Raw genomic sequence first — 24,755 nt, 5'->3', positions numbered from 1 at the left:
AGTAAGCAGAACAATTTAAGGGAGACTTGTGGTGCCTTTGTTCTGTCTACCTTGCCCGACCTTGGGAAATGCTGAAATTAGTTAAAGTTTGCAAAAGACTTTGAAGTTGAAAAGTGTTTAAGTGTGAAGTATCATTACTGAATTGTGCTGTGTGAACCAGTGTCCTCCTGCAGTTTCGGATGGGACACTAACCTTATTTTCATCTGTGACTGAAAGCACGTTTTGAACCCATATGTCCAGGTTTGAAATCCAATGAGCTAACTTAGCCCCCTTGGTTACCATTTCAATGCTTCCAATTCATTTTTTTCTGTATAAAATCACAGGGCCTGACTTCTAGTTTCACTCGTCATTGCTTAAATCAGGAGCACCTCCACTGAAGTTAATAGGAGTAGTACAAGCTTAAAATCATTATAAATGATGAGAGGAGAATCGAGCCTACAGTCTACGTTTCAGATGAACCTTATGGCTGGGTTCACAGAACTCCTCAGTACTATTCTGCAGCAGTTGCATATAATGTAAACATGTAAAACAACTAACCACAGACTCTAAACTACATTACAAAACCAAACCCACAACAATGCACCACCACAACTTTTATTCTGTCCGTCTACGTCAGTCAGCGTTTAGCACTGGTTAAAAAGGAATTTGTTCAGGAAACTGCAGTATACCAAAAAAAGCATGAACTTAATGGGATATGCAGAATTGTCTGATGTCACATCCAACCAGGGAAGTTTTAAGTGGCACAGTTAAACAAGGCTTCAGATTTCTTTTAAAAATCTTTTCGCACCATTTGGTGTGATTAAAATGGTGCTGCTCTCCAGTTATCGGCAAAGGGGAGTGGATATTTAAACTGCTTTTTTTGTCTCTCCCAGAATGTTTTCACACTGGGGGGGGGGGTTGTGTTGGTTTTGGTCTAGAGAAAAAATATATCTAAACTAGGTATTCAAACTCTACATTCATGGTGGTTTAGGGATTAGCCCAGACAATTCCACTCAACCTATGTTTGGTTTATCCTGCTGTTGATGCCTAAGACTTTAATTTCAGTGGGAAATTCAAAATACATCAGGTGGAAAAACTCCAGAAAATGTTCTTTCTTTCTTTTAATCGGACTTGTCATGGTAATTAATTTGGTGACGTTAGTTATAGATAGTCCGAATACTTGCCCACTCTCTCTTCCTTTCCTGTCCCTCCCTGCCACATGCACCAAATACTCTTTGGTCTGTGATGCTCTTTACCAATAGGTCCCATCTGCAACAGGCTTCAAATGAGTTGAGTTACATAACTGTGGTGTTACACATCTTCAGGGAAAATTGATTTCTGACATAGGCCTTGTGGATGTGACCTAACTATTTAAAAAAAAAAACTGGGTATCTAAGATATAATTTTTAAGTTCTGTTTTGTCCTGGTCCTTTCTCATGATAACATTAGTGATGGGTCAGCTCCACTGGAGACAGCAGCAGTTGCAACTCTAGTGTAAACAAGGTATCTCTGACAACCAGTATTTTAACCAATGTGTCTCCTAACCCTGCTCAGAGCTAGTCTAGGTGACATGGTGCTCAGATTGCTAGTGGCAACCAGAACCTTTTGTACATGAGCTCCCATTGGATGGCTCTGCATTGATGGGCAACTTAAAGAACAAAAACAGCTCGGTGTAAAGAAGGCCTCACTGCTAGAAATCAGTTATGTTGAAACCAAGTATAGATTTGTGATTATCACAAGAGTCTAAGGGCTTGTCTACACGGGAAAGTTTTACCAGTTATGCATCTATAACTCCTCATGTGGCCAGTCTCATTCCAGAATAAGAATGAATTTTTTGATTTAGCTTAGTCCCTTCCAAAGTCACATAGGGGTAAGCCAACCAAAAAAAAAAAATCATCATTCCAGGATAGGAGTGTCCATGTGGGAAGTTATACATACTTTTAATTTTAAATTCATAACTTAGCTTATAGTAGTATAACTTTCCCATGTAAACAAGCCCTTAGTATAAAGCTCTCTGATAACACACACTTTGGTAAAAGGTTACTGTCAGGAAGGATGGTTTTGTGGCTAGAGCACAAAACTGGGAGTCAGAAGATCTAAGTTCTTTTCCCAGCTCAACTATGGATATTTTTTGGTGACCTTTGGGCAAGTCATTTAATCCCTCTGTGCTTCAATTCCGTATATGCAAAATGGGCTCCCTCAGCAAGGTATTGTCAGTTTGAATTTATTAATATCTGGGGTGCATTATTATTCCATTGTATTATTATTGTATTCCAATGTTGGCATTTAAATAATCAGAATTCATTATAATCACTAACCTTATTCAATCATTTATATCAGAGAAGGGAACAAATTTCATGCTCTCTGGTGCAAGGATAGATATTTTTAAACATCGGGCTGCTATTAATTTTCTGCTTGAGACTAAGTTCAGACAGGATTCTTTTCATTTTGCTGACCACAGCTGCTTTGAGGGTCGGAAGCACCAGCAGCAGTGGCAAAAATGGCAGGAGTTACCAGAAAAATAACTTCCTATCAGGAAACACCTACCTGCTCTTCTCCCTCTTCTACCCTTCCCCATCGCTTTCAACTATCTATGACAAATAGTTTTACAGGTAAAAGGAAAATAGAGAGAAATGCTTTACAGATGATTTCAGAAGCTCTTGGAAGCAGAAAAGCATATTACGTGGTCATTTCAGTGTATTCAGTGGATCAGCATCTCTGGCGCAGCGCTTCAGCTCTCTTTCTGCCTCACTTGGTACACAGCTGTGAAGCTCTGGGGTGAAATCCTGCCTCCATGGGAGTTTTGCCGTTGATTAAATGGAGCCAGGATTTGACCCCACAAATCTGAGTTCAGATAAGACCCTCTCCTCCTCTCGATGTAGGCTAGATCCATGTAATTGAGAGCCATCTAGAACCTGGTTCTCCTTTCACTTATCTCAGGTTTACGCTGGTGGAAATGAGAGGTGAATCAGGTCCTCTGTATTGTTGTCAGGGAGGAGACCAAAGAAAGCACAGACAGATGCGAGTTTTGCCTCTGGGTTTCCATCCCCATTTCCTTGTTACTATCCTGTAAGGATGTTTTGGGTACCTGTGTCTTTAGCACTCTTGCTTTTTACTCTACTCCCCCATTTTACCTTACTCCCTCTGTGTGTGCCATTTCCTCTTGTTAGTAGTCTAGGTCCTCATGGACCTAACAGAAACACCTATGTTTGATAACTTTATAGTTAAAATGTATCTGGGCATCTATTTCTGGAATGTCATGATGAATAATGATGCAGGAGAAAATAATACTGCATTTATTCTGGCACTGTCAATCTCTTCTTTGATTGTTGTTTGCCCCATTCTATAATAGAGGGTAGAACGTTTAGATTTTGCCTTCTCTTTTGATTTGCTTAATTCTTTCTTCAACCTTTTATTTGATGCACAATTTGGACAGCTACCTTTATAGGAGAATCAATCCAAAAGCCAGTCTGATTTTTGTCCATATGGGCAAGAATATTAAATATTTGTTCCCTTAAATATTAGTCTTTTTTTGTTCTTAATATGTGTTTTGACTTACAACTCCTTTTAGTTTCTGTGTTATGTCCTGTTAGCGAGAGAGGTGACATTTACTCATTCAGTGGGTACATTGGACAATTGTGAATACAGCTTCAGCACTGTGTTGTTAATTGTAAAGCTGTAGAAAGGATCTGGGGTGTCCCATTTTAAGACTGAATGGTTATTCTCAAACACCTGCTGTGATAGCCTAGAGGAAAATATGTGGCTCAAGTAGAAATGTTAAAGCCATTCATGAATGCATTTCTAATCATATCAGCCATTTGGGGTTTTTTTGTACATGAAACTTGAATTTTGGGCTTAAACTACCCTGATGTTTTGCCTGACATTAAAATGTAATTCCTGCAAAGCATTGTAAGTATACTGCTCAGAAACCTCACCTGTGGGTTCTGTGTTGTTTGCATCTTATACAGCATTGAGTATCTTGTCTGCATTTGATAAATATTAAATAATTACTGATCTGCAACATACCAGGCTTAAGTAGACAATATCGACCGTGTTGCAAAAACCAGCAATGTACGTTATAGGTATCCCTTTATATTACCTTCCTCAGTGACTATCCAGAGGTGGCATGATAGTCTTGTTACTATAATCATTTGACAAGTTCTGTCTATGGACATCAGTCCATCTTTCTTGGCAAGTGTCTGTTTATAATCTGATGCCTATGTAGTGGCTGTCCTCATTGTCTACTGGTGTCCATTACTGGATATTTATGCTCCAGTTTCGCTACCATGTAACTGGACAGTAGCGTTGAATGGTCCTATTGGACCATTATATACAATAATAGTATGTTTTTCTGTTATAAGGAAGAATTGGATCCCATATTTTCTCTCTATATATACAATGTGCTGTGCATGTTTTTATATTGGACTCTTTTAAAATATCTTCAGCTTTATTGTTTTAAGCCCACTGTGTTAGTCCAGGAAAATTTATTCAAAAGACAAACATCAAGGTAAATTTTGGGTGGAGGACAGAATATAGCATAAGATGGAGTCCTGAATATTTTAGGCTTGCTTGCTCCTGCTGCAGGGAAGAGAATTAAGTGACTCATCAGCTCTGTAAAAATGAATTTTGGCATGTTTAATCCCAAATGCTGGCTCCTCTATTTGTTGTCTATTGTGTGTGGTGCGAGATACTAACCAGACCTGGACTACCATGCCACTATTGAGGCAGACTGTGTGAAACAACAGAAAAGAAAAACTAGGGATTGGAAGGGATTGGCTGATCATTGTAAACTTTATTAATGGTAATACTGTAGCAATTGTCCAACATTTTTCATTCATAGAACTCAAAGTGCTTTATAAATTTGATTATCATCCTCATTTTACAAATGTGGGATACGAGGCACAGAAGATTGAAGTCACTTGTCCAAAATCAATGGTAGTTTTAGGACTAGAGCGCATTATTGTTTTGGCTTAAGAGAGACATTTTAAAATGAAATGTTTTCAGAAGGACAAGCCTTTCCAAGTGGAAAAGAGTATATTGTGTTTTTAGTGAGTTTATTTGTGTTTTGCCTGGACTTCCAAGGTTTTTCCTGGCTTATCTGAAATCAGTTGTTTAAACTTTACAGGAGGCATAAGCTTGCATATCCTTGGGGTGAAATCCCAATCTCACTGAAATCAGTGGGAGTTTTCCCATTAACTTCAGTGGGGCCAAGGTTTCACACTTGAACTTTTAAAGCAGACATTGTTTGCTGCTGTTCAAATCACGTGCAAACTGATTTATTGTTCTTAGACATCGTGGCCTATTCAACAAGTTTTACTTCTACATTAGTGATCATAACCAGATCTGCAGCTATAGTGCTTACATTGTGCAGAGGTAAACATAGTAGTACAGCATTTGCCAATGACCGAAAGCCATTTGACATCTCCATTTAAGATTGCAGTCTGCGTGTTGTGAGTTTAGTGGGTTTTTTCTTTATTTCTTTTGTTTTTATTGTCTAGGTTAGGTGATGGTGTTGGGGGAGGGGCGGTATTTTTACTGTCTCAAGTATTGGTTTTGCTATTCAAATCTATTGTGATTTTGGAATTCCTGAGTTTAGTTGTTGGGTTTTCTTAGCTGTTCAGAAACGTTCAGGTTTAACTATCTTGGAAATAAAGATATTAACAACAATAACAGCATTTTGCATTTTTATAGTGCCATCTGTCCAGGGATCTTTAAGTATTTCACTAACACTAACAGACTGAGGCTCACAGCCACAAACTTTCAACCATAATGGTCAATTTGGGTTTTCAAGGCTATTTTTGCAAAGAAAAAGCCAGAGATGTGCTTTATTATTTAAACAACAATTAGATTAACTTGACACGTAGGGGTCCCAAATTAGGGAGAAACACTAATTTTTTAAGTTTTGCCCCCACCATTCCCAAGGCAGACTCTTAGGTTGAGATATGATTATGCAAACCCCACTAGTGGCTATGAAAATGGACAAACCCAAGTGTTTCTAGATCCAAGTCTTTAACATCTCTCTCCCATGCAGTGGTACAGTATTATTCAATGCTTTTGCTTAATCAGCTGTCCATAGAAGGCTGAAATTCTCCTTTTGCCCCTATTGTCGGCTTATATTTCTTTGACAGCCACCATGGGCCCGAGCCTGCCATTTACCTGAATAGAAAGAAAATCTCTTGCCTGAAAGGGGTTAGAGCAGTGATTCTCAGATCTCAGTGGTTCAGGAGCTAAATTAGCAACCAACCTTGCCCAAACGAGCTACAGTAGTGTGAATTGCTTGTTTAATTTACTATAGGAAATTCATATAGAGTATTCATATTTAAACAGTATGACAAGGTAAATATTTTGTGTGTGTATATCTGTATCTGTATGTGTGTATATATAATTCTCTCAGCAAAATGACTGACCAAGCATCATTATTTTATCAACTACAATTGGTTATTAACATAGTAATGCATCCTGATTGGTTAACAACTTAGATTGGTTAGTAATTAAATCACATAGTGTTTTAATATCATGTGCTGCAAAGAGCTGCCGAAGATGCATAAAAGAGCCATTTGTGGCTCATGAGCTTCAGTCTGAGTATCACTGGGTTAGACAGATGTATGGGAGTGGGAGAAATGGGGCAGGAGAGTTAAAATTTGGGCCAGATTTCTCTGTTTCTCTGCACTTTTTGTAATCATTTACACTAGTGCGAACTGGGTACAAAATGCTGCCAAATAACAGGCACACCATATGTATTTCAGTTTCTTGGCAGTTTTTATCTTTGTTTGTACCATGTTGAATTGTTTGTTAAATTTACTAAAAACAGTCCACCTAAGGCCAGAGCCCAATTCTGATACCTTTAGTCATGTTGAGTATACCTTTACTCCTTGAGGAGCCTATTAGCAGATAAAATATTATTTGGTTTGAGTAAAGGCACCCAAATCTGGCCCCAAGAATGGAGCATGTTAGTCTGAAGTTGCCATCTGGAGATTATTTGGGCTCAAGCCGATATTCTGGGGCAATTATACAAGAGTCATTTTTTTATTTCGTGTAGCAGGAAACCAAGATACCTACACAAGTTGGGGAATGATTAGCCACTGCTCTTCTTATCTGGGGGAGCTATATGGCTGTTACACTAGCCTTTTCAGTTAGTCAGCTATAATGTAGGCCTTGGCTACACTTGGCAATTCACAGCGCTGCCGTGGCAGTGCTGTGAAGCGCAAGTGTAGTCGCGCCGCCAGCGCTGTGAGAGCTCTCTTGCAGCGCTGTATGTACTCCACCTCTCCGAGGGGAGTAGCATGCAGCGCTGCGAGCGAGCGTGCAGCGCTGCAGGCACTGATTACACTGGCGCTTTACACATCCTTCTGTTTCAGGAAGGAACAAAATCCTCATCTTCTTTTAAAGTAAGATGTTCTACCAACCACTATTCATTTTGTCTTCATTGTCTAATGGAGGTCAGAGCAGGGTCAGTTCATGATGTGTCTGCAGTTTCCTTCATAGTCCAAGATTTTTGGAATTGCGTCAATGACAATATGATTGATGTTCTATCGGCAGTTGGTGGAGGGGGATTTATAGTGTTTATGCAGTGTCTGATGACGGAGTCAGCAGGCCTGGTCTTTCAAGATCTGTGAAGTATTTCGAAAGTATATGCTTAGAGTCATAGGTCCCATCATTCAGTCCTGGCTGACTGCTTTGGCATTAGTATTTCCAGAAGGGTTTACCAGTGTCTGGTGATCAGTAATTATGATTAATAGAGCAGAATACAAGGATGGATAAAAGCATTCACCACCCCACGCTCCAGCCAAAGCTCATCTTACTATCTTTATTTATTTTTGTGATCTGACTGGCTTCCGCCTGAAAGGGCTACAACATGACGATGATCCAGCTGGATTTATTTGAGTCATTCTAGCTGAAAATCAGAATGCACGTATATTAGCCACAAGTTCTTTGTAAAAAAGTAGTGCTAAAGTCCAGCAATGTTATGCATTCAGCAAGATCAGATGTTATGCCTTCAGATGCCTCCAATCATCCATGCAAGCACCTTGTCTTGTTTTATAAGTAATTTAAATGGAGCAGTCGAAGTTGGAAATTGTAAGAGGAGACACAAGCAAGAACTGGCATACGAATGGTTAGACATCTGCAACACTGCTGTGTTATCATCATCTTGATTGCTTTGACTTTTACAAGTTCTAGGCTGATACTTTTGTCTGAAAATATATGTTCATAAATGCATTTTTCCTTGTCTGATGTTACATTCTGTTTTCAGATGTTCTAGGATACACTTAAGTGCTTTATTGTGTTTTTTGGCATATGGTTCCATTGACAAGAATGTTGCTGAGTAATTACTTGTTCTCTCCCTCATTTACCTCTGCAGTTTCTGTTGAATAAGGTGTTCCTCACTTTCTGTCCTAAATTATTGTTGTAGCGTTTACATCCACTGTTAAATAGTTCCCATGTTTCCACCCCGTAGTGTTTCCATAATGTACAATTATAAAGTACGTTGGGATCTTTCTGGGAGGAATGTCACACTATATGTAATATATTATTTTATTAATATACTTTGTAGCTGGCACTTTGTTTTAGACTAAATTGTATTATTATTATTACCTAGCTCCAGGACAGCACTTTTTTTTTTTTTTGCCAGTAGATGTTAAAGTGCTTTACAAAGGAGGTCAGTATCATTCTCCTCATTTTATAGATGGGGAAATTGGGGCACAGAGTTGAAGTGAGTTGCCCAAGGTCATATGGCAGGCTAGCGGCACAGCCAGGAATAGAAGCCAGGTCTCCTGAATCCCAGTCCCGTGCTCTGTTAGACCACACTGCTTCCCTTTTGCAGTTCAGCAACACCATGACAGCCATCCTTGTGGATGATCCCTTTTGACTGCTAGGCAGTGACAATTAGTGTGAGCTAAATCTAGAGGGAGACTAGTTTTTAAAATGAATGAACCTCCTTGAGGTAGAAAAGATTTGAATGAAGTGGAACCTGATTCATTTAGCACCAAGTAGTGAATTCCATTTAAAGTCCTTTGACTGTTGCACCATTTACCCCACCCCCTGACACACATAGGCACCATATTCCCTGGTCCATGTTCAAAAATCATGAATCAAGACCTCAAAAATCCTGAGGTTAAAGCAATGTTGGTGGTCTGGGGTGGGGAGTGCTTTTTAGTGTTCACTCACTTTACACTTTCAAGTTTTTTCCACAACCAGGAGGGCTAAACATGTCACGTTTAGAAATGAATGCTGAAATTGTCATGCTGTCTCTTGAATTTAGCACCTGGTATTTTAAGAAAAAAGATTAGAGTAGTGATAAAATCGTGAAACTTAGCAACACTGCAGATAGACAGATACGGCCTGATCCAAAAATCCACTAAACTCCATGAAAGATTCCTATTTACTTTGATGGGAATTGATTCAGGCCCATAGACAGACATACAAATGAGGTTCAATTCTTTCCTGATGCTGAAAAGTTAAACCTATTACACTGTAGAATCATCTAATGCTTAACCTGAGATTCATTCTGTGTAATTTGTAGTGTAAATAAACTCCATTTAACTAGTCACTCACTTGTAAATAGAGAGGATGCATGTGACTTGTGATTTACTCTTGCAAACATGTTGTATAGAAATTTAGAAAAGCCTTATAATTCCTGCCTGCTTTTTTTAAGGGTAAACACATTTGGCAAGTTCAAACACCAGAACAAAAGCTAATTTTCAGTTATGAAAAACCATCAATGTTGTTCTGATTCTGGATTGGCTGTTTTTAGAAACAAAAATGTTAACATTACAATTTTTTAAAATGTAGATTATCTGGCTACTTCTGATGCTTTTCCTAATTCAGCCCAAATCTTATGTACTTAACTGAGATGGGAAATTGGCAGTTCTACAGCCAGACAGGGGATTTGAGCACCCAGTTTTTTAGCTTTGCCTACAGTGCAGTGAACTTGAGAGTTCCTGCATTCACTTCAGGAACAGCTTACGTAACTTCAGACATGCCAGCAATACACTGTGCTGTGCAATAATCTCTTTCTTGCTTGCTGTCCTCTCCCCATCCCCCAGAGGGATTGCATCATTTGCCTACTCTACACAGACCAGGCTGCAAGGGAAAGGAAAGGAATAAATCAACACACTTCTTCTCATCAAATAAACCTTTGTTGTGTGGTCTTGTTTAGAGAAATTTACATGCCTTCTACCCGGCTTTTAAGGGTTTTTTCCCTTTTCTTTTCAATAATTATTTTTAAAAAAGCTTCCCAAATTACTCTGACAGAATATACATTAACTTGTAACTAATATGTATTAACTTAACGGGACAGGTTTTCAAAAATGTGTCAGAGTTCTGAAAATATACAAATATCCAACATTTAAAATTAAAAAAGTTAAAAATAATTTCTTCACTTATTTACTATAGATGTCACAATTGGAGTTTGATTTCTTCAGGACCTGAAAAAGAGCTCTCTAGAGCTCAAAAGCTTGCTTGTCTTTCACCAATAGAAGTTGGTCCAATAAAAGGTATTACCTCACCAACTTTGTGTCTCTCATATCCTGGGACTAACAGCTGCATCAACACTGCAAACAACAGTTTCTGTGGTACGCATCTAGAATATCTCCGTTGATTTCAGTGGAGGAACTCTGGATTCATGTAGTGATCAGTAAGAACAGAATCTGGCTTGATGCAACTAAAAACTGCAGAAGTATAGGAAAATGGTCTGCTCATGGTGCTAGCAATATCAGCCTTAGCAGAAGAAACTCAAAGCAATGAAGTCATATTCTGGCAGGCAAAAAGATTTTCAGATCTCCTTTAATGCTGTGATGTATGGAGCAATGGTTATGATCACTGTTTCGTTTATATAAGCTAATTTTCACCAAGGAATACCTCATTTTCACTTATTTTTTTATGTTTTTCTGTATTGGGTAAGATGGTTTTTAATTTTCATTTATTGCTTTTTAATGTAATTGCTCCAAAGTAAAAGCTGTGATGGGATTTTTGAAGCTTCTGGATGGTTGCTGATACAGTAGGTATCGTATGGGATGTATGCATATAAAAATGACCCTTGAGCTTGTCAGTTTCTTTATACTTGAATCTTGCATCATTTTTCAAGATGACAAGGTTAGGTTTAAAAACCTATTACAAGAGAAAATATTACTTATTTTAGCTAAAATCCTAAATCAAGAAGTATAATGCTCTGTAGCTTTCATTCAAGCTACAAAACACGCTGTGTTTGGAGGAAGAGCAGATGTAGCATAGTTTAGTTTCTTAAGGCATTGGCTGAAGCAATCGATCCCCTGTACAGTGCTACGGAGGCTGCTGCATCAAGATTTGTATTTTAAAATGTGTTCTTCTTCAGGACATTTCCCTCTACAGAGCCACACCACAGAAGCTGCATGCTCAGGTAGGGGGATCTGTGGCAGACCATACATAGAAAAGGAATTACGTGAAATAAGCTGACACCCTTTTTATTGAGTGAATGAAATCTGTTGTTGTTACTCAGGGCTAGATCTTTCCATCTGATGCACTGTGATGGGAAGAGGGTATATGTAGAAACAGATGGTCAGGATCTTTCTTTACTGGTCATGAGAACCCTAGAAAGGAAGAGACAGTGAAAATGGTGGATGACATGCTGTGGCCCTAGGGGATACAATATACTCCTTTTCAGAGCCACAGCAAATTCTCTCTACCATATGACAGCTATTCTGCTCCCCAACCCCCTTCAGTTTTCTCCAAACAGGGATTACAGAAGCCTCCACTAGGTCCTAGACTTGTGGTTAGATTCATCCACACAGATCCCCACTGAGTTCAATGGGGCTTTGCAGAAGCTCATGGGTGCACCAGCTGAGGGATCTGGTCCTTGGATTCTAAAAGGAAGAATGTACCTAAATGGAATCCAAGGTCATTCCTAAGGGTTTGATCTTGAGAGGTTTTAGTCATTTCCTGTGAGATTTTGAGTATGGGGTTCTAAATTATTTTCACGTTCGGACAGACCCAGCTTTAACACACACATTCCGTCTCCCTTGAAAAGTTTTGTTTTGTTAATTTCAGCAGCCAAAAATTTTATAAAGCAAACACAAACAGAAACCCCAAACCTAAGTTCAGAAACACATTTCAATTAAAGTTTCATACTTTGAGAAAATTTGCCTCAATTTAAAGTGATTATCAGGTTAAAAATTATATTTAAAAATCCTTATCTCTGGTACAAGTAATAGTTTAGATGATTAAAAATGAAAAGATTTTAAAATAATTTATTTACTTTGTAGTTTTTATGCTTTTAATTACTGAATTGTATTTGATAGTTTTTATCTCTCTCTCAGCTTGGACAATAATTATCCTAGTCAGTTTCATTTTTATGTATAGTCAATTTCATGTTCCTATTTCTAGATACAAAAGTAAAACACCAATATTTGTGTTGTAAGGTTTTAGGGGCCAAATTTGACTTGTCAGTCCTAGTAAGAGTAGGCTTAAAAATATCTATAGGCAAATATATCTTGCTTGCATGAATGATTTATGTCCTCAAGAATTTGGCTTACATCATGGATAGCACAAAGAAGTAAGCCAAAAGGCTCTACTGTGTTGAAAGAAAAGACATATATGGTATTTTACACTTGACTTTCGCTTGTGTAAAATAAATGTTCTAGGGAAAAAAATATTGCAATATCCTTCGCATTTAGTTCACCTTGCTGAGAAGGGAAGTGTTTACTAGAGAAAGCATCTGGATTGTATTGTTTTTTAATTCATTGTGGACGGCTTGATGGAATCTGGAACTACTTACCATGACACAGCTTTGCAGTGCCATATGCAGTAAAGAGAGGCAAATCCTGGACTGCCTAACCTGAGCTCTTAAGGATGTTATGGTCTTTCTATTGTTAAGTGAGACATATTAGAACATCCAAATATTTGTGATGTACCTTAAATTGCCTCTTTGTCCATGTTAATATCCCATAAGGTAAACAGGCTGCAAACTAATTTGCTAGGACTAGGAAGAGGTCACCAAATTTGGCTAAAAAAAGTATGGACCTGAATCCAGATTATGAACCTTTTTTGCAGAAAGGTGTTTGGGGGTGGGGCGTATGTTTAAGTAGATGACCCTCCTCCATGCAAGCGCACTTACTAATTTTTTTATCCACATTACTCAGATTGTCTCAGTTTTCTCAAGGACCATAAGATGAAGAGCTGACATTCCAGGAAAGTTCATTCATTGTAATTTCTCATTCAAATTTGCCAAAATTAAAAAATTTTGGATTATTTGGATAAAAGTTCGTGTTTTCAGAAGCTTACCCAAACCTTCTGTGTTACTGAAACTGAATTTTCCAAGTTCTAATTACTTTGTTTTGAGGAAATAAACAGCAATATAAAGCATATGATCTGCAGTTGCTGGAGTCCACGAAAGTGCTAAAATCTTCTAATTTTCGGCTTCATTTTCATTATAGTTTTAAAGTAACACTCACATGTGCGGGAATACACCGTAAATGCACAGCAATTCTCAACAAAACAGGCTGCATTCATTCCTATCACACCACTGAAGTCTATGGAGTTTCATCAGGGATGAATTTGGTCTAGTGTACGTAATCAGCCTATTGATCTGTCTAATAACTCTCTTGGTAAGATATGGTATCCAATATTCACTTTCTCCTCATGTTCCCATCGTTTTATGGCTTAAGATTCTGCTGGGTAAGGTTTCCTCATATCTGTTTGCTGTTGGAAATGGTGTTTGCCTGTACATACAACCCCTGATGTCAGAGAGCTAGCAGTATTAATACACAGAAATCTTTATTGTGAAGCAGTTATGTTATGTGCATAGCAACCTTCTGTGATACAAAGCCACAAAATCAAGGAATGAACAGTTAAGCCTCCTAATAGTATGTATCTGCTTCTTCTTCCTCCCTCTGCAAGCTCACATCTTACCAGTACTATGACTATTGTACCTTCTGCAGGGTATGCAACTCAATCTTAATGCTGCCTCCCTTTTTGCCCTTCTCCCCATGTATTCCTTTATTAGATTATTTCCCCCCCCACACACACTATTGTTAGCTGTGGCGATAGTAGGTTGCATTGGGAGAGGATACTTCACTAACGGGTTATGTGAGTGCAGGTGGGCAGCGAAAGGGGGTGACGGAAGGCTGACTTCCCTAGGGATGAAGAGTGAAGGGTACACATTGCATGGTCTGCATGAGGCATGATGGTTGTGTTAATAGCAAAGTGTGTAATTGTAGGTGGAGGAGTAGATGGTATGTGGTTTTTAGGTGGCTTATCTTTTCATTTCCTTTTTTTATCAGGAATTCTGTATGTAAGCAACCCTAACCCTAATTTTCTATTTTGTTAATGGTTTACTGGCTGTGAGAGTTAGTTAGGGGGCATGGGTAGAAGTACAGCTGCTGATAGAGAATGCAGCTGCACATTAATCCTCCTCCGCTGTAGGACAGTCAGACAGAAAAGGGCCTATATCACCAAATAAGGCATGCATCTGGCCAACCCCCATCAGCCAGTTGGGCTTGCATGCACAGTGCCTACACCTACAGCATGAATCATAATTAAAAATTAATCTAAATGTAACTTAAAAAAAAAACTACCTTTTGCGCCGGAGTCCACCTTTCTGTCAATTTTTGTATCGACAAAGATTTTTGAAGAGAGCTTGGTCAACAGTAGGATTGTCAAGGGAAAAATTCAGATAGAGCCCAAGTTAAAAAAAAAAAAAAAAAAAGTAGAGAAACCAAACAAAAACTACACAGAAAATTCAAAGGGTATAAAAATTATCCCTATATGACACTTCACACTGAATAAGCCACCTAATTTTAAAGAGACAGGATTTTGTGCCCTATTTTAAACCCATTTTAGAACACACCTCTAACTACAGAGTCATTACCTGCCTTCTTCACAATATACGTACTGCCTTGGAGTGCACAGTTGCCTGGAGCCCTCCCTTTGGTATCTTCCAATGCCTTAAATGGTGACCAGGTTAAAAGGAGGCTGCCATAAACACTTATGTGTTGGAGAGGAACCTTCTAAATATTAATAAACAAAATTCAGCAGTCTGACATGCTGTCTAAATTTAAAATGTGTGCTGTGTGGATGTGTTGAAAGAGATGTCATCTTTACAATTTTGTAAGGGGTGGAATTTGAACATTTTAAAAGCTCTTAACAGTGTTATAGGTTCAGGTCCTAGTTACGCATGATGCTTAACAATATGCCCAACTTCAAGCACATGAGTAGTCCCAGGACGTACGTATTCCTGTTTTAGTACATGGAAAGTAGTGCCACAAAATGGCCAAAACATGGCTTGAAGATTCATGGATTTTTAAGACCAGAAAGGACCTCTGTGATTGTCTAGTCTGACCTCCTAAAGATGATATTGCACCATATTACTAAATCATAATAGAGCCTTGTAAAGTCCAAGGCTACAGCAAATATCTGCAACATAGTTAAAACATTTCAGTTCTGTCTACAGAGGCAGGACCAAACAAAATGGCAGTGTTTGTGATGTACATAAGACTGGAGACAATTGCAGATATTTGAGTCAGGATATCTGTATGTTTCCTTATGATAAAAGACTGCAGTTCCTGGGCAGTGATGGATTAACCCTTTCTGTTGCCTTGGGCTAAAACAAAAACAAAAAAAAACCAAAACAAAACACTGCCTCCCAGCCTGCTCCACTGAAGGGGAGGAAGTAAAACTCTCTCTCTCTCTCCCCATACCTCTGTATCTTGCCTAGGCTACTGGAACTGAATTCAGCAAACAGGCACATCTTCAAGTATCTGCAAAAATGCACTGGACAAATGATCAGAGAGCAACCAGTGGGCCATAACAAAACACATGACTGTGAGTAAAATTAAAAAGTGAAAAATGTCATGGGTAAGAAATCTGAGTTCCTTTTCTCACTCTTTTGATTCTTAGATATTGAGATTTGTTTATTGTTGCCCCAGGTCTTACTCTATCTGGACCACAGGGTTAAGGCACTGAGCATAAATATGTCTTGCAGGTTAGAATCAACCTTGTTTCTAGTCCTCTCCTCCTGTATAACACTAATGCAGTCTCTGTTAGCAAATGCTATTGACCCGTGTGACAGTCCAGTGATTACAAGACTGATATTTATTTTGTCCCTTCACTGAAAAAGGAATAGCATGTTTAACTGTCTTTATAAATCACATATCCATTTCCCGCAAAATGTTTTTCTTACAAGTTTCTGGTCTGAATTTTAATAAGATTGGGGGTTGTTTATTTAGTGTAAAAAGTGCTGTGTGTTTGTTTCATTTTAATAATCAGTTTCACTAGAAAAGCACTCTGGCTTATGAGAAATAAAACAGATTATCACGTTACCATTATCACGATTACCAGAGGAATGTGATCAAGAATAGTCAGCATGGATTCACCAAGGGCAAGTCATGCCTGACTAACCTAATTGCCTTCTATGAGGAGATAACTGGGTCTGTAGATGAGGGGAAAGCAGTGGATGTGTTATTCCTTGACTTTAGCAAAGCTTTTGATATGGTCTCCCACAGTATTCTTGCCACCAAGTTAAAGAAGTATGGGCTGGATGAATGGACTGTAAGGTGGATAGAAAGCTGGCTAGATCGTTGGGCTCAACGGGTAGTGATAATTGGCTCCATGTCTAGTTGGCAGCCAGTATCCAGCAGAGTGCCCCAAGGGTTGATCCTGGGGCCGTTTTTGTTCAATATCTTCATTAATGATCTGGAGGATGGCGTGGACTGTACCCTCAGCAAATTTGCAGATGACACCAAACTGGGAGGAGTGGTTGATATGCTGGAGGGTAGGGGTAGGATACAGAGGGACCTAGACAAATTAGAGGTTTGGGCCAAAAGAAACCTGATAAGGTTCAACAAGGACAAGTGCAGAGTCCTACACTTAGGACAGAAGAATTCCATGCACTGCTACAGACTAGGAACCGAATGGCTAGGCAGCAGTTCTGCAGGAAAGGACCTAGGGGTTACAGTGGAGGAGAAGCTGGATATGAGTCAACAGTGTGCCCTTGTTGCCAAGAAGGCTAACGGCATTTTGGGCTGTATAAGTAGGGGCACTGCCAGCAGATCAAGGGACGTGAGAATAAGACTCCTTTTGATTTTTTTCAAACGCCCTGATCCTATCACTTCCTGAAACCTGCTTTATTTTTTGCTTGTGTATTACAAACATGAAGTTTTATGGTCCAGAAGTTCTTGCTTTATGAACTGAGTTGTCCGTTTTGTAACCATGTGTTTGGATCTGAAAGGCACAAGCTTAGTAATTTTATTTATTTTTCCATGAATGCCACTACAACCAGGTTTTTGGTCTGGAAACAGAATTGAAGTAAATGACCAAGAGAGTCATTAATGATCTGCTTAGATAGAAGGCTTAGAATGTGCATATCCAATCTCTAAAAGTTAAATAAGAGCTTTGAATCAGCCATTAATTAACTTTATTCATTCTTTTTATTGGAAGTCTGGCCATTGAATCCCTTTTAAAGTTCAATGATGTCATCTTTGCTAAAAACATTTTTTTTCTGTGCAAAATGGTGCTAGCAGATCATGACTCGTCTAAATAGAAATTCCTATTTTTTATCTGGAAAAAGCTTCCAATACATTACCAGAAACATTTATGTCCCCGTAAAGCTGGCCACTCTTAACAAACCAAATGATCAGCACATGGAAAAAATAACCCACAAGAGGAGGCTAACATAGTAAAAATGATAGAAAGGGCATTCAGCCTGCCTTTGATAAGAGCTACAGAATGATTCTGGTGGACATCCTTGGAGATGGAGTTCCATGAGCCGGGGCTTTGAACTGGGAAACCTCTGTCCTTAGCCTTGTCAAGATGGCACATTGGACAGAGAACACAGGCAATGTAACAATTCTCAGTTGCTTTAGAGGGACATGCTGTGACAGTTGTGGCTTGAGGTAACTCAGGATATTAAGGTGAAGTGGAATGATAATTTTTTTAATTGTTTCAGTGCACTTCAGTGTTGGATCATGTGTTTCAGCTTAATCCATTATACAAATAGGGACCAGCCTCAAAGATTCAAGCTTTCTCAAAGTTCTGGGGTGTTTGGATTGTAAATTGTTTTTTGTTGCTTTTCTGTTCCTGATGCTGTATATACTTCCGGTGTCTAAAGATAATAATTTTATTACCATTAAACTGAGTGAAACCAGCTTATCCTTTGTATATTGGATGTATGATTGTGTAGACTAGGTCACCATTGATGTAGACTTGAAGACATAGGAATCAGTTCTTTTTTTTAATACCTCATTTGCAATAAATGCACCTTTAGCTTGCTATCTAAGTATTTATATAATCCCCATCACCATAGTACCTGATCAACTCAAACCTGATGAGTTGATGAGTTTATCTTTACAGAACCCTTATTGAGGGAAGGAAGCTCATTTGATAGATGGGTAAGCTATGATACAGAAAGATGAAGTAACTTGCCCATGGTTACACAGGAAGCCTGTGGCAGAGCCAGGAATTGAATCCAATTTTTCCAGTGCCTTAAGCATAAGACCATCTTTCGTTCCTAACTTCACCAGCCTTCTCCCACTAAACCATCTCCACCTGGACTACTTTTTACATTCCAAACTTCTGAGAAACTTCAAACAGCACTTAAATGATATAGACATATTACTAGATGGAGATGGAAAAATTGCTGATGATTCAGAAAAGGCAGAAAGGTTTAATGCATATTTCTATTGGAAAAGTGGCAAGATGATGTGTTTGTATCATATGAGGTTGTTGTACTTTCTAGTCCATTAATATCTCAGGAGGATGTTAAACAACATCTACTAGGGATAAACATTTTAAATCATCAGGACTGGATAACTTGTACTCAGCAGTTCTAAAAGAACAGACTAAGGTGATCTCTGGGCCAATGGTGTTAATTTTTAGTAAACCTTGGCATACCAGGGAAGTTCCAGAAGACTAAAAGAGTGCTAGTGTTGTGCAAGTATTCAAAGAGGGCAGGAAGGATGACCCAAGTAACAATAGACTGGTTAGCCTGACATAAATCCTGGGTAAAATAATGGAAAAGCTGATACAGAATTCAGTTGATAAAGAAAAGATAGAATATAATTAATGTCAATCGACATGGTTTTCTGGAACAAGGTCCTGTCAAACAAATCTGATTTCATTCTTTAAGGTGACCACAAATCTGGTTGATAAAGTTAACTGCATAGATGTAACATAAACTTTTGTAAGGCATTTGACTTAATACTTATTTTTTAATCCGAATGTTGTGCAGTACTATACAGTATCAATGGAGAACCCCATTAAATTGATTAAAAATTGGTTAACTGACATCAAATGGAGATGTTTCTAATTGAGTTCCACAGGGATTGCTTCTAAGTCTCGAGCTGTTCAACACTTTTATCATTGATCTGGAAGTAAGTATAAAATCACTGCTGATAAAATTTGTGGATGACTCAGTTTGGTGGGATGGTAAATAATGAGGAGGACAGGGCAGTCGTACTGAATGAGCTGTATTGTTCAGTAAGCTGGGCACGTTCAAACAAATGTCTTAATACAGCCAAATGCAAAGTTGTACACCTCTATCCCAATATAACATGACCCGATATAACACAAATTCGGATATAACGTGGTAAAGCAGCACTCTGGGGGCGGGGTGTGTGTGTGTGGCTGTGCACTCTGGCGGATCAAAGCAAGTTCGATATAACGCGGTTTCACCTATAATGTGGTAAGATTTTTTTGGCTCCCGGGGACAGCGTTCTATCGGGGTAGAGGTGTACATCTAGGGACAAGGAATGCAGGCCCTACCTACAGAATGGGGGACTGAATCCTGGAAAGCAGTGACTCAAAGGATTTTTGACAATGGACAAGCAACAGAACAAGAGCTCCCAGTGTGATACTGAGCCAAAAAGGGCTAATGCGCTATCTTTGGATGTGTAAACAGGGGAGTGGTGAGTAGGAGTAGGGAGGTGATAATACCGTTGTATACAGCACTGGTCAAACTAATATTGAAATACGGTGTCCATTTCTAGCATCCACATTTTAACAAGGATGTTGAAAAAATGGAGAGGGTGCGGAAAAGAGCCACAAACATTATTTCAAGACTAGAAAAAATGCCTTGCAGTGAAAGATGTAAAGAGCTGGATCTGTTTAAGTTATTGAAAAGAAGACTAAGAGGTGACATGATCACCGTGTAGAAGTACCTTCATGGGGAGAAAATAGCAGGTACTAAAGAGCTCTTTAATCTAGCAGAGAATGACATAACAAGAACCAATGGCTGGAAGCAGAAGCCAGACAAATTCCAACTGGAAATAGGGTAGGTTTTTTTTAACAGCCAGGGTAATTAATCACTGAAACTACCAAAGGGAGAGGTGGATTTTCTATCTTTTGATATCTTCAAATCAAGACTGAACACCTTTCTGGAAGGTATACTTAGGTCAAACAAAGTTTTATGCTTAGTCACACCCAAGTTTCAGGGGTAAGTGGATGAAATTTAATGGCCTGTGATATACAGTAGATAAGACTACATGATCTCATTGTCCCTTTTGGCCTTAAACGCTACGAATCTATGAAAACAAACAAGACAAGCCCTCTCTTCCCCAAATGTTTTTCTTTCCTCACTTAATGTGGAGTTTCCCCCAAAATTATGGGGTAAGCAACATTCACTTCCCTGCTAGGGAGGGGTTTAAAATCCAGGGTCTCAAGCATCTTTAAGACTCAAAGTGATATTTTTATCCACCCCATTGTGGACCTTGAAGCCCTTCCCTCCTCCCCACCCCCCACAGTAATACAGTGTTTTTCATACTCCAGCCTGTCAGGAGATACCAGAATTCAATAGGTTTTTTTTTAGATGCAATTTATGGGATGAGGCAGTTAAGACCAAAGCTAATTTATCTGAAAAATTAGGTATTCTATACGTGTTTATTACTGTTGTATATGCTGAGTAAATGATTTAATATGTACTTTTAAAATAACTGACTGTCATGGACTCTTTCTGGCATACACAGAATGGTATGCAGTAATACAAGATGCTTCACATATGTATCTAAGTTTGTCGAAAAAATGTTACATTGCATTATTTGAGCAATTGTATGTAATCCTGTGTAATTAGAAGACTATTATGATGCATATCCACAAAGCGGTAGAGTTTAGGTTGCATGTACAATCTCAACTTTGTCAGTTCCTGTTTTTTGAAAGTTTCACTGTGCAGTCTTAACATTCTTTTCATTCATTTTTTGCATCACGTTTCTTTAGAAGTTGTTTTGTTTTAAAATAATCAGATTATAGCCAGTCCTGAACTATTTGACAAGACACCACTGGAACACTCTGTGCTGTGCAATTTGTGAAGTGTGTTCATAGGTTTTAAGGCCAGAGGGATCACAGTGCTCATCTAGTCTGACTGCCTGTATAACACAGGCCATAAATTTCACCCAGTTACCCCTATTCTGAACCAATAACTTGTTGGAGGGGCTCTTTCTCCTGTCACCTTTTGGAGCCTTGTACCATCCTCCCGCTGTGGAGGCCCTGCCTATGGGGCCCTAAGGCAGCTAGAGGTCACTTTACCTGTGAAATTCTTATCTGAACCTAGGAATACCTTGTAAAATTTGCGGTGACTGGAAAGAGAAGCTGCAAGCCAGAGGTTAGGCAGGCCGAGTCTGGAGCTGGGAGTCAGGTGAAACAAACACTGGTGTGTGCTGCTCCTAACAAGCATATGCCCTGTCTGAACCTCCAGGAGGATAAAAGCCTCCAAGCATGTGATTGGACCTGGTTACTACTGTGGGGGGGGAGGGACAGGGGGCTAAACTTAGGAGACTGCAATTAAGTTGTGGCCCAGGAACGCAGAATATGTGTATCCGCTACCTGTTTTATGGCTGTCTTATCTGGGATAGAGCCAAGGGACTCATCTGTTTGTCACTGGCTGAACTTGAACAGAAGCCTTTTTCCTTGTTTCCCAGTGCAACATAAATATTCATAAGCAAAAACTCAAGGGCACAGGAGACAACCTCCAAACAGCTCTTTATTAAAACCAGTATTCTAAATTATATATTAAAACCAATTACTTAAGACATTCCAGTTTTCAAAGATTTTTTTCAGTATCTTGTGATGTTTTCACATGCAAATTCCTTGGAGATTCTATGTGGAGAGCTGATTGAATAGTGTTGCGGGGGAGTGGAACCTAGTTAAGCGCCTACGCACTAATCTGAGAAAGTTACTTGTAACTTTCCCATCCTTTTGAGAGTGGTTATTATAGAGGATTAAAAAGACAGTATCAATTTAGTTGAGGCCTAAAATTTAGTTGGTGGGTTTAGTTGAAAGGTTTGGTTTCCAAAATTGGTATGAAAACAATTGTTTTCATAAATATTTTTTGGGGGGAGGGAGGGTTTTTAAAAAATAGATTTGAGTTCCCCTGTAATGCGAATCCAAACAAAAGAATTTTGTGCTAGTGCATCAGTGCTGGGGAGTGAAATGAACCATAAACAGAAAGGTTTCAGAGTAGCAGCTGTGTTAGTCTGTATCCGCAAAAAGAACCTTAGAGACTAAAATTTAAAATTTGTTAGTCTCTAAGGTGCCACAAGTACTCCTGTTCTTTTTGCATAAACAGAAAGTGAAACTTACAACTCTAGTATCATTCTCCATTATAACATTTTTGGCAGAGGGCTCCCAGAAACACTGACTTGCAAAATACCACATCGCCAATTGGGGGGGACAGGGACAGGAACAAAGGGAAAGCAGGATAAACCCAGCAGGGAGGGTGACTGCATCCAAGCAGAAAACAAATACTTTGTCTCATTCCATTCCATATAGTCATCCAGTTTTTGCATAAAAACCTTAAACCATTTGGCTCCAGAAGTCTATTTTAACTACTCACCACTCTAACATATAATACCTTTTTAATTGTTCTGACATGTCTTTCCATTTAATTCATATACCTATGTCTATTAATTCTGCTCTGACAACCTCATTTAGATCAGTTTAAAGGGATACTGTCAGCTTGACTTTTTTTAAAACTGACTAATTACAAGTAGCTATTTTGTGCGAGTGCCTCTTAAATAGTATAACCTAATTAAAAAAAAAAAATTAAAGACATTTATAAGGATTTTTCTGCTCACTTTTTATGGTGAATAAGGGTCTTTGAAAACATTGAAAGTTACTATATACAAAGTGCTGTCAAATATACAAACTGAACACCTAGAGAATTTTTTTCCTACTTGTTTCAGTTTTAGCCCTCTTTAGATATTAGTTGTGATTATGTTAGGTACAAAAATTTCCAATAGAAATGTGATTGTGGCCTTTTTATTTTACATTAATAACTTAAATTAGTCCCTATCTAGTTTACATACTTCAAAAACCTCCCCTTTAACAGTCTTTTTTCAAAGCTAGATACCAAGTTTGTCAGTCTTTCACGTTACTCCATTCAGTATGTTAATTGCCTTATGCTGTGTTCTCCTTAACTTAAGTATATTATTTAAATAAGAAGACCCAGACTGGACACTATAGTTAAAATTGAATCTAATTAGTCCCTGGATTGCTTCCCTGGGTGCAAGCAAACATCTTGTTGATCATCTTTATTGGCGCTCCTCTCTGGATGTAGTATTTGAATGTTGGATATCCCAAAATACCCAGATCTCTTCTTTTCCACTGTAATAATTAATCCAGTGCCATTTAAACTTTATTTAGCATAAGTATTCTACTCAAGTGCATTATTTTGCAATGAAACATTTTATTTCATAGTCCATTTCTGAGTCCATTCACCTAAGCTATTACAATTATCCACTAAAACAGCTGTGTGCCTCTAAATCTTAACTACTTCCCTGTCTACTTAACAGGGAATTCAACAATTGCCACACAAAACATAATGTTATAACATGGTCAAGTGGTTGGAGTAGGGAATTGAGAGTTAGGAGATCTACTTTACATAACATAACTACTTTACATAACATAGATAAGATATCTTCCCTTCTCTGAAGAGAATTAAGAGTCAAGACAAATGCATGACAAGACCTAGGAAAGGGGGGATTTCTGGAAGAGATGGTTTTTAAGAAGTGATTTAAAGGAAGAGCAAGAGAGCACTTGGCAGGTAATGTGCCCCTACTGGAGGCAGGGCCGACAAGGGGTTGGGGAAGCCGGTACAAATTACCGGGGCCCGGTGGTCCGGAAGGGGGCCCAGGGCCCAGCTTCCCCCTCCTTCGTCAGCCCTGTTTAGCCGGTCCGCGCTTGCTGGGGGGGCCTGAAAAAATTCCGGGCCCGGCTCCCCCCTCCCCCTTGTTGGCCCTGTTTAGCCAGTCCTGGGGGGCCTGGAAATTTAGCCTTTGCTGGGGGGCCCGGAAAATTTTTTTCACCGGGGCCCGAACCCGCTCTCAGCAGCCCTGACTGAAGGGGGTGGGATAATATAAAATGTAAATCGGATAATAGAACAAGGAAAAAAAGTAGAATAAGCTGAGAGGACTGGAAAGACTAGAGAGGAGCAGGGAGTACAGGAGAACGTGTAGATAGAATAGCTGGTTTAGGTGAGCACAAGGCATGTGAATTTTACTCAGCAAGTGAGAGAGGAAGCTAACAGAGAGGTTCAAAGAGGAGGTGATCTAGTTTGAGTGGTGGGAGGGGATGATGACATTAATAGCTTCAGCATTTTGGACAGACTTGAAACAGGAAAGATGAAGTGCTCTGCTCTTGATTCTGGACTGATTTTGTCCCCGATACTGCTACCGTTGAACTCAGAAGCGAAACAACCATTGATTTCAGTGGTGCAGAGCCCTTGCTTTGTACCTTTACACAAGTCCTATGACTTCTCTTTGCCCCAGTTTTTCCATCTGTAAAATGGAGATAGCAGTGCACATCTTTGTAAAATGCTTTGA

At 39.0% G+C, this 24,755-nt stretch overlaps 1 protein-coding gene across 3 annotated transcripts in view; it reads left to right on the top strand.

The window, feature by feature from the left end:
- The window catches only part of PDE10A (phosphodiesterase 10A), a 548,616-nt gene that overhangs the window by 216,842 nt on the left and 307,019 nt on the right, over positions 1-24,755 (top strand). Inside the window, exon 1 of one of the 3 annotated variants that reach the window (XM_065590411.1) lies at positions 15,670-15,771. The exons of 1 other annotated variant lie outside the window; for it this stretch is intronic. In XM_065590411.1, the coding sequence (XP_065446483.1) occupies positions 15,729-15,771 (43 nt within the window). In that variant the 5' untranslated portion in view covers positions 15,670-15,728. Of the gene's footprint in view, positions 1-15,669; positions 15,772-24,755 lie in introns of those variants that run through there. One more of the 3 variants, XM_065590408.1, reaches the window with a different exon arrangement.

This window comes from Chrysemys picta, chromosome 3, assembly GCF_011386835.1.
Source record: "Chrysemys picta bellii isolate R12L10 chromosome 3, ASM1138683v2, whole genome shotgun sequence".
In the NCBI taxonomy this organism is placed as follows: Eukaryota; Metazoa; Chordata; order Testudines; family Emydidae; genus Chrysemys; species Chrysemys picta.
Note: the sequence above shows the minus strand (reverse complement) of the source record. Positions and strands in the feature narration are given on the sequence as shown.